General features: G+C 40.8%; 1 protein-coding gene across 1 annotated transcript in view; it reads right to left on the bottom strand.

Annotated features, from left to right (window-relative positions):
- Window positions 1-18,674, bottom strand: part of BMS1 (BMS1 ribosome biogenesis factor) — a 123,155-nt gene that overhangs the window by 87,202 nt on the left and 17,279 nt on the right. The window contains exons 7-13 of the mRNA XM_069240194.1: window positions 17,060-17,181; window positions 16,603-16,799; window positions 14,660-14,799; window positions 10,154-10,893; window positions 6,950-7,051; window positions 5,201-5,355; window positions 4,028-4,109 (exon numbers count right to left, since the gene is read on the bottom strand). Of these exons, the coding sequence (XP_069096295.1) occupies window positions 4,028-4,109; window positions 5,201-5,355; window positions 6,950-7,051; window positions 10,154-10,893; window positions 14,660-14,799; window positions 16,603-16,799; window positions 17,060-17,181 (1,538 nt within the window). The remainder of the gene's footprint in view (window positions 1-4,027; window positions 4,110-5,200; window positions 5,356-6,949; window positions 7,052-10,153; window positions 10,894-14,659; window positions 14,800-16,602; window positions 16,800-17,059; window positions 17,182-18,674) is intronic.

Here is an 18,674-nt window from a genome sequence, read left to right as displayed (position 1 = left end):
TCCACACAATAAGCATAGAAAGAGAAGGTCGTAATTTTGATGCTCAGAGGACAAGTGCCACTGAAGGAAGCACCCTGTACTCATTCATACTTTTATGCCACATTTTTCTCCACTCCTTTACTGCCGACTCACGGGAGGATTTCAAACATTTGGGTAGAATACACAAATAAAGTTTTTGTTATAACACATTTGGAGACTGTTTAACCACTTCCTATGCAATTAACAATGTAATCGGGCAGTGAATTATTCTACTGATTAGACAGTTGATTTCAGGAATTGAAACTGAAACACACTGATAGGAATAGTAGTTTGAGGCACTGTAGTTTTAACCCATTAGGCATCATATGCATACATATATCCATTTTCCCGTATGTCCGAGAGAGTCAACCGTCTAAAGGGATACATATTTTTTTTTTCCCAAAAGGCTTTGGTATTCCCGCTGTTACCTTGATATAGTTTCTTGAATCAAAAAATATAAATGACCTCCGGGAAGAGGGAATGCTGCCTACCCTATTTAAGCTACCTGTCTGTTAAATACTCCAACCTGACCTCACTCTGTTGTAAAGATTTATTAAAAAGAACAAAAATTATCATCCATTTCAAGTAGCATGCTTCATGATTGGGTTTCTCATCATGATAACCAGAGTGTTTAGGTTCACAATGGGCACCGGGTAAAGCTCTTTTGAGGTTTTTTGTGTCCCCTTAAGTTTGGGCCAAACTCTTAACACAGACAGGGAACTTCAACCAGAACAGGTGCTTAAAAGCAATTTTAACTCACATTCCTCTCTGTGACATTTTATACCTGACCCTTTTTCCCTTCATTCATAACCCTCTTCTACAGGAACAGAATACAAAGGTTATGTTGTCCACATTTCTCTAAACTCCGGGTCTCACCTACACTTTTCCTAACCACCTTGGCCTTTCTAGTGTACTATGAGAAATCTACATTATTTTCTATTTGGATGGTGCATATTCAAGATAATTATTCCCTTCATTCTGGTGTTTTGACTATAAATGTAATGATGATTAACCACCTTCTGTGATGCAGTCTTTCGGTGAGTTGACGCTGCAGTGAACCTAGCTCTGTATACTAGGACACCCTGATCTTGCAATGGGGGTTACATGCCATGAAATACCTGGTCAAAGTGGGAAAACGCAAGCACAAAGGGGGAACTACATTCTGACCATTCACTTTTGCAACCCAGCCCCCAATTGATCAAGATGATTTAATCAAGCATATTAACAGAATCTGAGTCATCTTCAAAAATATGGGGTCGGCTGCATGTCTTTTTCCCAAAAAAGTCCTGTTAGGAGGGCACAGGACACTTATGCATTGAGTATTTAAATGAACCCAAGTACATTTGTAGGGTGAACAAATAAAACATTTATGGCCAAGTTCAAAGGATACAGATCTGAAAAGGCACTCTGTCCTGCACTTCAATGAAATTAGAGCTTTTGGGAACCCCGTTCAAGTCGTCTGAGAAGGTGGAACAGAATTAAAAGACCTGATCACAAAGGCCTGTGAAAACCACAAGAGGCACAAGCTCCAAGGCCTTCATTAAAAATAGCAGTAATCTCTGTTAATACCCCCCCCCCTTTTAGAGTTATATTTGTGGGGGCAGTAGGAGATCTAGGGTTAGGGAAATAAAGTGGGATTACACAATAACATGTGGGAATTAATGTTACCGTGCCAATTCACACAATTTACTCCAGTGGTTCACACAGAGATCAGACTGCTTTCAACAACTGAAATCCCTGTAAAACACCACAACTTAGAAGTAAGTGGAGAAGTGTGGCACAATGGCTAGAGCGGCAGGCCCTGAAGCAGAGATCTGGCCCGGGACCAGGGTTCAATTCCCACCTCAGCGGGTCTTGGGCTCAATTCCCTTGGACCAATAGCTTGCTTAATCTCCACAACGGCCCTTACAGCGCTTGGATGCCTGGCTTCACCCTGGGGGTTGACCAGGCGTGGGTGCCTCACTGGGAAAAGCCAGGAGGGGTTCCACAGCGGTATGCGTACAGCACCTTGAGACCCTAACGGGTGAGTAGTGCGCTATACAAGTGCAAAGTTTACGTTTAAGTAGGCTTGTAGGAATTTTATTATTTGGCCCATCAGACTTACTAGGACACTTTGAAACAAAATTATTATTGTGGCTTTAATGAGAAGCCACTAAGTAGAAAACCACATATGTTAAAGAAGGAGGGAATGAGGCAACGTGAGAGGGTGGTAAACTCTGGGGCAGAGGATACAACATTGGGGTAGAGAGAGAGAAACACAAGAGAGTGGGACAGTTTGTCTGAAGAGGAGTAGATAAGGAAAGAGGGAGAGAGAAGGTGGAAGGAAGGAGACTGAAAGGCAGGGTTGGGACTGAATTGGATCACATGATGAAAAAGGGAAGGAGAGTGAGGAACACAAGATGAGCAGCAGGGGAGATGATGAAGAGCCCATTTAGAAAGAGAGAGGAGAGAGAGTAATTTGAGTGTGTGCCAGATAGAAGGACGTTGATGAGCCAAACGAGGGAGCCAGCAGAAGCAGACAAGAAGGGCTAAAGATGCAGACTCTTGTGCAGTAAAGTGCAAGCGCTCAAGAAGAGACAGAAGTATACAGTCAAACAGCCAATACCATTATGTGAGAGAGGACTACTCCACCAGGGTGAACTTAGATGGGATTGACAAAATGTGTAGCCAATGGTTGAAGGAGGCTGGTCCAAGAAAAGCTGAAATGGATGGACCCTGAGGCCAATTTGAAATATACTGTTAGCAATAGGTGTTTTTCACAGCTGTGCGGTCAAAAGATAGATCCAAAAAATATCTTAAAAACAGAGACACCAGTCCACAGTGAATAGAAATCCAAAATCTTTAATTCCTTATGTTGAAAACATAGAAAACATATGTATGCAGAAACAGCCAACATGTGTTTCGTCCAACAGGACTTTTTCCAATGCAAAAATTGTACATAAGAAGGGACGTATCCAAAGCGAACCATGCGACTGGATTAGTTCCTGAATTGATTAATGGTGTTTCCTAGTCACAGGAAAAGTACGTCTTGTATGATGTTGGGGCCATAAAAGCCAGCACTCCATGAGTCTTACGTGTAGTACGTGGTGGGGGGCCCTGATAAGCACAGTCATCCGTACTCTCCCGGTCCCTAGAGAGTCGGAAAAGCTGATGTCGGCGTGCGCGCTCTGTTCACAGACTCATGGAGTGCTGGCTTTTATGGCCCAATCATCATACAATTTTTGCCTTGAAAAAGTCCTGTTGGACGAAACACGTGTTGGCTGTTTCTGCATACATATGTTTTCTACGTTTTCAACATAATGAATTAAAGATTTTGGATTTCCATTCACTGTGATACCACTATTTGGAGTCCCCTGGTATCTCTGTTTCTGAAATTGACTTTCCAGCACAGCTCAAAGGAAGTTTTCCTTCTTTTTTGATTTATGCAATCAAATACCCTTGGTGGTTGGGTATTTCTACCAGGTTGGCACCCTTCCAAGGACTCGCTGCATCCATTACTGGACACTGTTCTTTTGTTTCAGATGTGCGAATTTTAAGCATCAACCACCAATATATCAATTTCTGTCAAAAAATATCTTAGTTGGTTCACAGTAAAATCTAGATTTTAAGATGCTTAATCAGCAACAGTCCTGAAATAAAGGAAATGGGTGCACTGGAGAAGAATGAATGCAATTGTTTAAACTATAAAACTATGCCCCGTCCAGTGATATTGGCAAATTCTTGCTTTATGAAGTAAACAAAAACAACAGCAGGCAACACTATATACATTTGACAGCTTCAGCTGTGCAACTTTTTCAATTTTTCCGATATTTGATATAGAAAACATCATTCCATTAGGGAAAAACCCCAGAAGAATCATACATTTTAGCCCAACTCGTTAATGTTTGAAGGATCGATGCTGTACAGTCTACTGGCTATGTAAATTCCAAACATAAGTAAAAGGACTGTCACAATTCAAAAAACAATCAGAATTGAATTGACTGTGGTATTTTTAAGTCATCGAACTTACCATCTTCCTCTAAAACTTTGGCTGCATCCTTATCCGCTTCCCAATTCCCTGTTACGAAGCAGTCTCGAATACTGTTCATAACCTATGGTTTAAGGGAAGGAATCCATTTACCAATTTATCAGTTAAGAGATTAAGATTGCTGAGTTCTGATATGCGGCCTCGTAAGCAGCAACACTGCTGTATAATGGGAGCAGCTTGTGTATTCTTTTGAATGCTGAACACAGAGAATGAAAACACTAGCAAATATATGAAGTACACTGGAACCTGCCTCAATCTATGAACCACCATATACCACCGGCAAACAACCCATGCTTGGAACTAACCGAATGAACATTAGTACAGCACACACTACCCAAATGCCTCATTGGCACTGACAAACCAATGAAAATAAAATGGCTGTAGATGTGAAATAGGATTATTATCTTTGATGCGTCCCATGAATAAATGTGTTTGCAAGGCGTTTTTAGAATACTACAGGCAACAACCATGCCCAAAGATAGAGGATATCCCGTTAACATAAAAAATGAGAGGTTGAAAAAGAATATTATAGAAAACACAGATGTTAGAATCAAACAATTTATTTGGGAATCTAATGAGAAATGAATATTTTGAAATAAGTATCACAGCTGCAGTGAGCTTGAGACCTGTGTCATTGGCAATGCCACCAATAATGTACAGAAATGTCTAAATGCCACTGCCTTTATTCTCAGTCAGCACAATCTGGCCCCAATGATGTGCATACACATCCCACACAAATATAAGCATGAAGAAACATGTCTTAGGCCAAAAAAATACACTATGCACATTGTAAGCTAAGTTAATTTTAATATAACAACAAATATGTAGTGCCCTTAAGTGATTTCCTACAAATGTGGTTACTCTGTGGAATTATAAATAACCCAACTTATTAGTACTATTTTTATTGACCCTAAAATGCTGAAGTGAGGAGTCAGTCTAAAATGTATCTTGTAGGTTGCAAGTAGATGTCCACAGTTACTGCTTGTTTTGCTTAGCTTAACTTGTGCTCAAAACAAATCATCATTCAAACATTAACAGTTTATTGGCTTTAGTGTCTGTGTGTGAACTTGACCTCTGCTAAACCAATAATATGCTGCCTCCGACTGCAGGCCATAAGAGAGTTGTTTACAATAAGTGTCCTGCATCGTACAGTACCTCCTCCACATCCCAATCGTGCAGGATCTCCACAGAAAATCTGGAGCAATCAAGTGCATTGGCTTTACGCCTGGTCTCTTTGTCTGGACGGCTAACGTGGAATAGGCCTCCTAGCTCCTCATCAGAGTCCCCCTCCTTTTCCTCACTCGCAGCCACTACAAGGGAAAAAACAGTGGTCATCAAGGTTGTTTTATTTAAAAAAAAAAAAAAAAAAAAAAACAGGGAAGTGGAAGACTCCCATGTGCCAGAGGCAATAACTATCACAAATGCTAGCTTCCCCAATAAAGAAATCGAAAGCAAAGGCTCTGCATCCACAGTGGAAAGGAGTGAAAATGCCTTGTATCCATTTTACATGCTGAACAGAAATATATATGAAGAAAAGACCTGCAATAAGTGAACACCATGCACAAAGTATTGTGTCAATTTGTAATCAGTGCTAAATAATACAGACTGCTTTTTGGGCTGATGATTATTCAGTTGCCAAAGCCTCACTAAGGAACGTAGGACGTACAAGCCTTAGCTGACAAACCAAGAGATTTCAGGAGTGTTAAAACAAACGTTTTTTTCTTCGATTATATTTGGGAAAGTGCTATTCTATTTTAATTTAGTTTCCAATGATTAACTTCAATCAAAGCGAAGATAAAGGTAGTGCCAGCCATGAAATAGTGTGGAGTGTTGTCTCCACAGGCCTAGAAAAGGAAACACCTTGCTGAGGGGTTTAAAGGCTGGCTAATTAGTTTTTCGGAGAACTACTGAGAATTTTTTTGACAGATACTAGAGCAAATTCTTCCGTGACAGGGAAATGTGGTGAAAAATATGCAATGTTAAGAAGAGTTGGCAGACAGTGGCCTCATTAGGAGGTACGGAGTTAATGGGTGAACAAATCTTCCTAGCACATCTAACATTCGCACTGGGTCATAAGTAGATTTTTAAGAGCAATTTTGCTATGAAAAAAAAAGGTAATACAGACACAAATGACACTTTTATTAATTCTTACAATGCTTATCACTGATTGCGGTTTGTTTTACCACCAATGAATAGCAGGTAGTCTTAAGCAGCACTAAACAAAAAGAAATACAAACACACCAGGCGCATAAAGTAATCTGTCAATTTGTAATCAGTGCTAGCATTAATGTGTGTGAAGCATCAGGTGTTCCTGCTTAGCAGCCTCAATAAGTTGTGCCTGTTGAATGATGATCGCTAGTATCTTGTGGGATACATAAAACCACACTTTCCTTGTTACCACTGGTCATGCAATGGAAGGAAGTGAACCCAGGACAGTCAAAACTTTTATAATCTGAACTTCGGGAGAAGTGATACAGGTTACAGCGAACACATAAGCCTGAAAACGAACAGATGTCCAACAGGTAAAAAATAAAAAAAACAACATCAAGATCCTCTTTGCAAATCTACAAAGACAAGGTAAAACAAGAAAGCCTACTGCTTCATTCCTTTATTTCCAGGCTTTACTCTGATTTATTAACATCTTCCAGTACAGTTACCCTAAGAAATGTTACAAAAGGTGGCAACACATTTTGGTATCTCTTTCCCAAGTGTCTTCCTATTCTGAGGATCTTGTTGCATGATAACAGAGAGAAAACTTCGAAATATGCTTTATATCATCTGTATATTATTCCAATGTTGCTCTGTTTACCACCCTGCATGTTACTAACTCAAGTACAGGATGGCAAATCTGCATTTCTGCTAGAAATGCCTCAAAACTGTTGAGCAACTAGTTTCCATCCTTACCTGCTCCATAAATGAGTTTGCGAAGGTTGGGTGTGGACTGCTGCTGGCGCAAGAAGTTTTCCGCTGCCTTCTGTGCTAGGCCCTCCTTCCATTTCAAAGAGCCTGAAAGAAAGATTTTAAAGAACTTAGTCAAGGGCGGCTAACGACGTTGCTAATGATTCTAAACATGCTCCCCCAATATATCATGCTGAATAATTCAGGCTTATAATCAGGCCTGCCTAAGGTTATCTAAGCTAGTGAGTGAAGGGAGCCTGCAAGAATGCTCAAAAGTACTTTTCTTAAAGAATACAAGCTAGCTAAAAACAGCATAAAATCACTCTTAGTAAAAATGTGTATCAGTAAACCCAGTTGCATCACTCACCACCTTATCTGAAAAAGGCGACCATGGCTAATTCTGAGGCACTTTGATTAACTCATCAACGGCAAAATTGCTCACTGTGATGTTATCTTGATGGGGGAAATCAGTTGATTTAGTCAGACCTAAAACTAACCTAGTTTATTGCTTTAACAAAATCACATCTCCTCTTTACAAACTGCTCTGCAGACTTCCTTCAAAACTGTCTGCAAACTGTTAATAGTTTCTTCTGACCACACTATATCCACGCCCTCAGGCTCTAGCATCCACTTTTTCAACTATACTTTTCCGCTCTTTCCTATTATTTTGTCTGCTTTTATATTTCGGGAAATCTCCCCTTGGACAGCCTGTTAAGTTTCCTTTGTCTGTAATGCCATCCATTTGCTGTTTCTGATAAATATTGATACCCAGGTCAGACAGCAGGACATCCATGGTATCTAACACACAACAGTGGCTAGGTGTTCTACTGGGTCAGTGCGCGAGACAGTATGTTTGTTTACAACCTTGCTTGTTACTATGTTGCTGATGTTACTTGTCACATCATCTGCACGTGGGAGGATCCAGCAAGGGCATTTTAAGAACAAGATGTTGGTAGCAGTGGTCACTGTCTCCAGTTCCACTCCTCAACTTTATTTTCTCGGATTCAGATTTCTTCTTCGGCAGATAGGCATATGGAAAAGAGGAGTTGTGAAACAAGTGAAAAGGAGCTCAGCAGATCTTTTTTTGCTAACACCCCATCACAATATGTGAAGGCTGGGAGGTGGGAAAGGTTTTTATGGATGAATCCCCTTCATTTAACCTCATGATGTGGGAGAAGATGGTGAAAAGGAAAGTGGACTAAGCCAAGAGAATTCTCTCTATTGCAGACACATGCAAAGTGGGAGATAGCCTGACTTTCGTAGATGCTGAAAGCAGTAAGTACAGTTCCCAACGATTCCAATGGCCAAGTGCACCATCTGCTTCTCAATGGAGGTCATGGAATAGGAGAGGCAATCTCTTCTCAGGTATTTATGATTGCCTACAGTTTCTACTTTGTACAACTTATCAGCTCTTTGACAGCACCCACTTCCCAAGTCGGTTCCAGGCCGACCAACCTCACCAGCTCATACACCTTTTCAGTTACTGCGTACTTGCATATGTTAATTCCCACAATACGCACATACATCCCCGAGGTCTAGCTGAATGGGAGAGAGAGTATGCTGAATAGCCCTTCCTCTTTTGCATGCAAGGTGAGGGACAGTAGAAAGAGGAGCTGGCAACAGTAATTACTTCTCCAGTCCCTTTTTTTTTTTTTTCACATCAGCTCACTTAGATGATTTGTTAGGGTAGAATGGGATGCTGGAAGAGTGGCAAAAGGTACGAAGCACCCTTTCCCTCTAAACCCCGCAGGAATACTGAATGCCTCGAAGACACAGGAAGTTAAATGATTGAGTATCCCAGGTCATTTTTATTCTGTGTCATCCTTAACTCAGTTTTAGGGCTAAGGTGGTTGGTTATGAAGAAAGAGGAACAAATGAGGCCATAGGGACCTTTCTTTCCAATCTTTTCTCCCACCAAGTCATACCCTAAGCACTATCCACAACATCTAAGAGTGGAAGTGGCTGAAGGTAGAGGTCCCTGTTCTTCAAGCATTTCCCTAACCTTACTCCCTAACTGGCCTTAAATGGAGGCTCTATATGTCTACATCTCATTTTCATTTCCCTTCTCCTGCCATCTGTCTTCTGTTTTGCAGTATGCTATTAATTGATAAACTAAATGCTGTTATTGGGTTCAAAAGCTCAAATCTGAAAGCATTTCTAATCAAATGTCCCATTAGGCATACATTAATATCTTAATGGTATATTTTTAGTTAGTGGTGTTACAAATTAGACATCAGAAGGGAAGAGACTAGATTAAAATAGGAGAGACTTAACAAGCTGGAGAATTCAATTTCTGGGAAACCGGATAGCATTCAAAATTCACACCCCTTTATTTCAAAGTTCATCTCTGCATGCTTCTCAATCACTACAATTTTACAATTCTATTCATGTCTGCATACATGTTGGAGAGATTTCATTTAAAATTGTACTGATATTAGAAAGGTTTAGATTAAAGAGCTGTAAAGTTTGATAGCAGTCAAGAAAGTTCAGACATGAGGACCGAGTTATTGTAATACACAAATTAGTATTAAACACAAATCACTTAAAATGTGCAAAGGATGATGAAAAGGAATCAGTCTAAAAACAGAACAAAAAAAAATGTAGGGCTCAGTCAAAGAGAAATGGGAGTGATTCTCTGTATCAAGCGACGCCTGTCTGTGATGACCCTCAATACTTTGAAGACGGTGGGGACACCTTGTGTGCAGGCCAGGTTGTGTGCCACAGTAGCCTTAGAAAAAGAGTGTTGACCAATCCAAAGTTGCCTAACCCAAACTCTGGGAAGGAAAACATGGCTTAGAAGTGATGCTGGGGGCATGGAAGAGACTCGTACTTGGGCTGAGATGCACACTCTATTTGTTATGGTTTCAGCACTATTTGTTCAAGTGGCCTCCTCCTTGGCTTATTTGAGGCTGCTTCTGGAATCGTACTGTGGCACATATTTACATAGAGTGGGGCTTTTCACTTGTAAAGTAACACTGATTATTTGGTATTAAGACAGGAAAATATTTATTCCTGACGCTCTACAACTGTTGTGTCGATCTTCAAAATGTAGAAGATGACACTCAGATTTTGGACCGATAAAACAAGGTGAGATTATTACTCTTTGCATCTCCTAGACAAATCACTTTAATACATAAGAAAGCAAAAAGTACCACATGAAAGAAGGCTTATTTAAATTAACAAGTGAACATAAACACACGTCAGACCCACCTGATGTTTCTGCAGCTGAGTGTACATCCTCCTCGTAATCTTCCTCTTTGAGCATATCTTCCAACTCCTCACCTTCAATTTCAGTCTTTGTTTTCAGCTTCTGTGGGCGATGTGCTCTTCTGTCATCAAGATTTTCCAATTCGGAGTCAGAACTCGATTGGTCTCCCTCTTCTGAGGGACCTTCATCGTATTCCATTTCTGAGGAGTGATCTTCACCTGTGCAATTCCCAGAGTCAGCAGTAGTTGTTACTTTACATGGCAGAGTCCCCTCGACTCTCTTCCTGGTCCCTTTAAACTTCCTAACTTCTGCTTCCTCAACTGCTCTACCAGCAGTAGTGAATATTTCCTGTTCATCATCGCCACTTCCCTGCTCAAGTTCACTTTCTTCTTCCTCATCCTCTTCACTATTATTGTCAGAGTCCTCTCCTTCACTTTCCTCTTCACCTTCCTCCTCCAAATTGTCATCACTGTCTGCAAATGCAGGCAATTCTATTTTGTCCTGATCTTTCGTCTCCTCCAGTTTTAGGCGTTTGGGAGTCCGGATGTCTGGTTTCAGTTCGTGGGCTTCATTATCAGTTTCTTCTTCTTCCGCTTCATCATCACTTTCAGAGCCAGACTCTGAATCTTCGTCCTCTCCATCAGAATCTTCCTCGCCAGACTCATCACCCTCAAAGATCGCTTTCCGACGAACCTGACCTGTCTTGACATCGACTATTCTCTTTTCTTTTGGCATTACCGCCCTGAGATAGAAAATAATAAAACCTATTATGCCTATTGCCTTTGTAACATTTAATACCATGTCTCGGTATGCATAACAGTTTAAATACCAAGAAAGTCCAAGTAGGGCTTGATCCATGCCACATGTTCAGAATTGCTACACAAAGTTCATTTACATACAATACATATAAATCATGTATGCAGTCAGTGGTTAACTTAAAGAAACATTGCATAGATTCTGCACTCCAGCGACTATATTAGACCTCCCAGCTCCATGCATACATTTTTGTCCTGAAGGTATTTAAAAAAACAAATAAAAACAGGACTTAAAAAGAGTTAAAAAACATTAAACTACAACAGAATATTTTAGGGGCAAAGGTCCAGGCAGGACTGAAAGGAGAAATTTGCGACACAGATGCTGACATTACTCTAGCTGGCTCTTTGTTTTTACAAAGAGACAAATCGCTGTTGGTAAGTATACACCCAAAGAAAACCCATGAACAATCTCACAATTAATTTTCTTCTGACTGCAGAGTTCCAGAATTTTGCCAGTTGTTTCCTAACACACAGCATTTAAATAGCCAAGTCAACTTACAAACATTACAAAATATATTTCAGTAGTTGTGAAAGCCCATTGTTTTTACTTCTGTGTGATGAAAAAAATATTTTCATAGGATGAAAACAAATCAGAACACTTTATTTGGTGATGTGCAAAGAAATGTTTTCTAAAGCCAGATTTTCACGGATTGGTAATACTATATAGTTTTATCAGTAAAGCTGCTCGTTAGTAGGAAGGTTTTTGGACATTTCTTGGACATTTTCTGTCTGTAAATGACAGCGTGCAACAACATCATGCTTCATTAATATATTTATTAAAAGTGTGTTTAAACATAAACCTAGAAACATTCCCTCCCTGGTAGCAATGCTACGAGTAAACTAAAAGGCAAGAAATTGATCATTTGGCTATATGTGGGCTAGATTATTTTTATACATGGAGCAAACGTTTAGTCTATTTAATCCTACAAAGACCTTTTTTTATGTACAGCAGAAATGCTGAACTCTACTTTTGAAGGTACACTCATATGTAAGAATAAAGAAAAAGATGACTCTGTAAACTAAAATATTTGCCTAGGATCACACAAGTTGAGTCCTGTTTACAGGTCAAGTACATTACGGGTATGGTTGAGTAGATTATTAAAGTTACTCGACCTACAGGTCGAGTAATCATTTTTATAATTTTTCTAGGCCTGCCCTTGTCTCATATGAGTATGCCTTAAGGAAGATTAGGGGTCTGATTTATATAATGATAAGATGTATACTCCGTCACAATGGTGACCTTATACATGTAACCAAGATAAAGGTCCCCACCGGATTTAGATGTAGGCGTACAATAGTTTTGGTCACAGCGGGGACCACTCCCTCTCCACCATGATTAAACACCTCCGACGTCCCTGGAGTGTGAGGAACGTCAGAGGTCGACCTTTAATTCTGCCCACCTGACTTAGCAGGGCCAAATTAGAGGTCAGATGGTTGTAAGGGGCAGTATAAACTTCTTCATGCCCCCCTTATCATAAGAGAGAACTCCCATGGTATTTTTTTTTTCCCACTTTAGTATTATCTTTTTGAAAATAAAAAAAAAACCAGCTTGGTGCACAGCTCTGTAAACGGAGCCATGCACTAAACTTCAAAAAGAATTGACAGAAATCGGTGTGACAGCGATTCCTACCAAAGCTTCAAGAATTGACCGTCTGCTTGGCAGTCATTTCTCAATTTGGCGGGAGCACCCCCATCAGGACGACTCACCACCCCTTATGGAGAAACGGGCCATCAGCCAACATCTAAATTAGATCATAAGTGAGGCCAGTTACCAACCACAAGTAGTACTTTGGCTCTTCTGCAGAAGGGCATGTGTGCACCACTGTAGAGATGTCAACGAAAGACAACACTCTAATGCCTAGTATGTGGAGAACAGCAGATCTTTAAGAGAAAAACAAAGCTCAAGTTCCAGCTGAATAAAGTAACCACGAAGGTCGACTTGAGGAAGCAAGTGTGACAGGTGATCTTGAAACACAGCACTCCTAACTAACTCAAGAAGCATTAGTGGAGTTGAGCTTCTGCTAAGAGTGTTGTGAACCTGCATGCACACTGAGCCACCCAGTACTAACCTTTACTACGAGGAAACCTGTAACTGTCCCATTTCAAGTCCTAGATGGACTTTTCTTTCCTTTCTTTCTTTGCTCTAGGCCCAAAGTAGTGTACTATTTGCTGAGGTCAGTCAGGCTGGTCTTGAAACCATTTTAACAGCCTTTGATTTCTACCGAGCCGCAAAGACTGAAAAGCTTGAAAGTACAGGTTTGCCTCAACCCCTAAATCCCGGCCCCCAACAGCACATTCTGACAACAATGATTTTGTGGACGTCTCTATTTCTATGTATGCCCCTGGCAAATCAAAAAATCTTGGCAACAATTAGTTGGATACAGACCCCTGAAGTTGAACCTCCTCAGGTAATGCCCAATTCAGCACAATTAGCCAAACTACATTTAACAAGGGGAACAGAACCAGTGAGATCTGCAGCCGGTGCCATCTAGGTATGCCAAGGGCTACAAAGTTATGGCTGTTTTTTGTTGGTTTCTGTTCCTAATGATGGCGTTCTACTGCTAAATAACTGAGGGGCTCATTTCATCTACCATAGTGCCACTGGTTTGTACAATATAGAAATGTCACCCAATTTATGTCAGACTTTATAGCGTTGCTTTTTTGCTGCATTGGTGAAAGCCATGTAAATCACAGCAGTCGCAAACCACAAATATGAAAAACTATTCACCATATGCTTTGCGTAAAGTCCCCAGCGCATCCGGGAAATCAGTTTTTTGGTTTTCAGAACCAAACTCTTGCTTCTTGGGGGCGAGGGAGTTGCTTCCGAAAATTAAAACAATGCTGAGTCTGCATTATATTTCACAAAAAGCGGACCAGGAAGAATACTTTCAGTTAAATGCTCCGCCAAGAGAGAATATGGCAGCCACCCCACCCTCAAGGCTCAGGTGGTTTCGCAGACCACTTAAAAGAGCCTAATCAACACTACTATACTTTTCAAAGACATTGCTATGATATTGTGTGTGTGGGTGTGGAATGGCTTATCTACCAGGAAGAAGTACATGAGCAAAGTGGGTGCACACAAGCAGTGAGGGTATAGGTGGTGGTTTGGGGGGGGGGGGGGGGGGGGGGGGTTCAAAGGCAATAGGTGGACACTGAGTTAATTATGGGTACCTTAAGGCAAGGGGGTTGTGGAGAAGCAATAAGAGTTTGGTGGCAATAGGAGAAGCCACAGACAATAGAAGAACCCAGAGGTAAGGGAAGTATACAGATTGTAGCAAGGCACAACAGAACATAGGCTAGGAGGGTATTAATAAACAATGGGTGTAAGTAAAGATAAAAGGAAAATAAGATGATCAGAAAAAAGAAATAGCAGAGGTAAAGAAGTGAAAAAAAAGCACAGAGTGGCAGAACTGAGGAAACTGATTCTGCACCTCGTCATTTGAGGAAAGTTGCTGTTATTGTTTTCGAATGCAGCCTAGAGCAATGGCCAGACAACATTGCTCAATGATGGCCAATGTGAAGCAAAAGTGCATGAGAGTACAGAAAAGGTCAGGAAGGACGCACAATGTCTAGTAGGCTTCTAACACGATAAGAAGCCATGACTATGGATGACAAAATGGAAGAAAAGAACATAACTGAAAGGCTAGTTCTGGGCACCAGAAGCCACCAGTGAATATTCACTAACGAACATACTCTGCATCCTCAACTTCCTCAGATCCCAACGGTTTGGAGTCCATGAAGAGCGAGACTTTGCTTGAAGACATCTTGGAATCTATTGTGGCATTGGTGGCGATGAGGCCTTGCAGAAGCTCATGGGAAGGTTTCTTTGCCCGCTGGAAAATGTAAGCCATATTTTTTTGGTTAAATCAACAAAACAAAAAAAAAACATTTCTCAACTTGGACACAAACATTATTTTTGGCGTATCAGAACTTTTTTCACACTTTACCATTGTTCATGGGTACTAAGGGTGCTTCCAAGCCAAGTTTACATTTTCAACTCTTGTCTGTGTGAATTTATTATTAATATGTTTTTCGAAGGCGGGCAGTACTCCAGTGTTTCCGGAGTCACAGCTGCAGGTAGAGTCTACTTTGGTGAAGATTTCAACAAGGGATGCAGACAGGCTGCGGGGTTGTTACCAGGACAGCTGTTGCGGCTCTCAGGTGTCCGTGGTCTTCTTAGGTCATTAGAATCTGCTTCTCTTGTGCCAGAGCTCCCATAAATACTGACTTAAGGGGTGCTATGGGTGTGTCTGGTAGTATCCAAAGGGCTACTGACCCTTGCAGTCTCTACAATCCCTACTAGGCCACTCTGTCCCAGAATTCCTAAGTATGCCATCACAAAGATGTCTGCTTCTAAAATGTTGTGTCCAACTCGCAGTCACCCACCTTAGGGGTGGTAATAGCCTGGAAGTAGCAAGCCTACCTGACTAATTTTATCACCTGTCCAGGCTGGAGTTAATGGGTGGCTTCCTCTCCTGTGAGGGGAGACATATTTGCATTTCAAAGGCGGCAGCCCTTTGAGGCTTGCTGCCTTAGGAGGGCTAATCAGCGGGTCATCCTGCGGGAGGGGGTGTTATACCCTCCTCCAGACAGGTTTTGGGCCTCCAAAGAGCAGAAGGCTATCACCCTAGGGGTGGTCCAGAATGGTGTCTCGTGTGGCAGGCTGGCAGAAACTGGTCAGTGAGCGCACCGGAGGCTGGTAGGGTTTCAGGGGGTACCTCTAAGGTGCCCTCTATGTGCATGCGTTGGTAAATCCAACACTGGCATCAGTGAGGGTTTACCAATACAAGATGTTTAATACCAAACATCCCTATCTTTAGTGAAGCCATCATGTAGCTGCGGGACTCGTATTGACCAGTATCCTGCATATGCATTTAAAATGGCTTCCCTGGTCACTTACTATATCTTAGAATTGTGCAGATATGCCCTCACATGTAATACAATGCACCCTGCCTTAGGGCTGTAAGGAATGCTAGAGGGGTGACTTACAATATTGCATGCAGTGTTAGGAGACATGGTACACAGGCTGTGTTTTCACTTTTGTCTTTGCCAGGTCCCTTGGGGTGGCACAATTCATGCTGCAACCCTTAGGGACCCTCTTTATTACCCAAGGGCCTAGGAACCAGGGGTACCATTTATTAGGAATTTACAGAGGGTGCTAAAGGTTTTGCCAACTGGTTAAGCAACTGTGCAGTTTTGAGAAAGAGATCTGTCACTGGGGACCTGGTTAGCATGAACACAGTGCACTTTCAGTCAAAATCACATCAGATACCAGGCATAGAGTGTTGGGGGTAACCATTTCAACAAGAAGCACTTTCCTACACCTCAAATTGTATTATTTCTGGCACACATAAAGGTTGCGGGTTTACATAATGAAGGCTTCCAGTAAGTGTGGAAAACCGTGATGCATCGCCAGTGTGCTTCTGACAGTGCCTCCACTTATTCAAATAACAATGTAATTCAATAACTCAAGAAAAAGTCACATGCAGTGGTCCATGTGACTAATAGCTCTCTTGCTGTTAACAGTAATCAGTCATTCACTTGTTATTTTCATATTGAACAATCTCTTTACATCCTTATTCCACATCAATGCCCCTTCATGAGACAAAGTATGTGCAAACAGTATTTCTCCTCACCATTTCTTCTTGTTGTGCATGGTTTGCTCCGAGGTCGATGTACACAGCATCCTTGTCATACACCACCCCACCTACTCCTGACAGAGGGGCATAGATCAGCTTCTCCTTTTCCGACAGAGAGCGCTTCTTCTGCTGGTCAGGGAGGGGGCAAGGATCCGGGAGAAAACTGACATCACTGACGGAGAAATCACCCACTCCTACGGAACAGAAGGAGCACTTATTTCATAACATCAGACTACTAAAAGGTCCAGGGACAAACATAGCTCAACAGTGGAATTAGGTAAGCGAAAGTAAAGCAGAAGACTGAAGGGTGTATGTAGCTTATTAGTGTGCTTCAAGAAGAGTGGTCATTATTGGAGTTCAAATTCTATGTTGCTTTAGTCAACATGCCCACAATCTACAAAAGGCTCTGCTAACCAGGGCACGAGGCACATAGATGTTCAAAATATTGGCTTACCAGGAATATGGACTTGGGTCTTGTTCTTCAGGAATGCACCCCGGAGATAGCCATACATAGACACCTTTCGGTCACACTTTCCATTGGATCGGATGTCCTCTGGATCCGTCAGATCTTCCATTCTGAGAAAGAAGCAATAAATGTGATGAGAGCTTCGATAACTACACTGTTTCCAAAACTAAAACTCCAACGGAAAAAGTATCACCCAAAACAATTGATAACATGTTTAAATGCAGCAAGGAGCAACATAAAGAAAAATATGCAGTAATGCTTAAAGGGACATAAAACGTTCACAACTTTAATATTTCAATTAATACCATTCATTACCCACAAACACAAGAGCCATATATACCTATCTTACTTTCAGACCACTAATCAAGAGTTGGCTCTTTCTTACATGACCACCACACTCAGAACACAAATATGTATAATTTGATTATATGTAAGTATTTAGAAAAACACACAACTTATGGTTTAAAAATATAAAGATATTCTTTAGGTATGCTTAACAGAAGTTATTTGATTGGATGCGTAAGGGTCTCTGTTTATTTTATCTATCACAATATGTGAATATGGTCATACCAACTGTATCTATACGTGACTCACTATTGAAATATTGAAGAAAACAGAAAGAAGAAAAAATATAAGAATAAAAACAATTATAAAAATACACGAATACATTTGCTTTTACATACAGAAACATCTAAAAGTCTATATTTCTAATAATCTATTCATACTTGTAAATATGGAACTTTAAGCAATTGAATTCTATGTCTCTGTTATTTCCCTTGTATGTATTCTCTTTCTATGTATTGAAAGAGATAAAGAAAGACTTCATCTCCCTTCAATGCACTACTCTGTCTCATTCTATCCCTCTCTTAATCTATCCTCCACCTCCACTCGGACTCACCCCAAACCTCATTCTACTACTATGATCTCCAATATAATCTTTTCTAGACTATTCCCCTCCTCTGTCCATCCTCAACTCACCCAAGACCTAATTTTATTATGATCTCCAAAATAATGCTTTCTAGACTCTTCCCTCCTGTATCCCTTTTTTGACTCACCTCAAAATGCATTTTATTACAATGATCTCCCTACTAACCTTTTCTAGACTCTTTTCTCCTCTATCCCTCCATTGACTCATCCCAAACCTTATGTAAATAATATGAACTCTCAAACAACACTTGCTAGACCTTTCCCTCCTCTATCACTACTTTATCCTACTCAGTCCAACTAACAGACTCATATGCCCACATCTCAAATTGACAACTTGTATTTCTCTATACTAATCCACCACTAAACCTTTGGGTTCTGGAATAGCGAGCTGCGCGCCGGGTAGTAAACTCTACAGTATATAAATAAAATTATAATAGATTGTTGCAAGTTACAACTGCTCATTCAAACTTGAAGCAACCAAAAGACTTTGTTCAGAGAGTAGTAATAATTGTATGACACATTTATAAAATGAATGCCAGTGCTTAAAATTTATCAAAAGTTGAGCGGGCATAAAAGCCTCTCCGTTTGTCCACTACATGAGAAAAAAGGGTAACTGGTCTGCAAATCTCCACTAAAGGAACTGTCCTTGCATCAGCAATCGTTCAATGCAACAATG

This window comes from Pleurodeles waltl, chromosome 6 (genome assembly GCF_031143425.1).
Source record: "Pleurodeles waltl isolate 20211129_DDA chromosome 6, aPleWal1.hap1.20221129, whole genome shotgun sequence".
In the NCBI taxonomy this organism is placed as follows: Eukaryota; Metazoa; Chordata; class Amphibia; order Caudata; family Salamandridae; genus Pleurodeles; species Pleurodeles waltl.
This window is presented reverse-complemented; position numbering and strand designations above follow the sequence as displayed.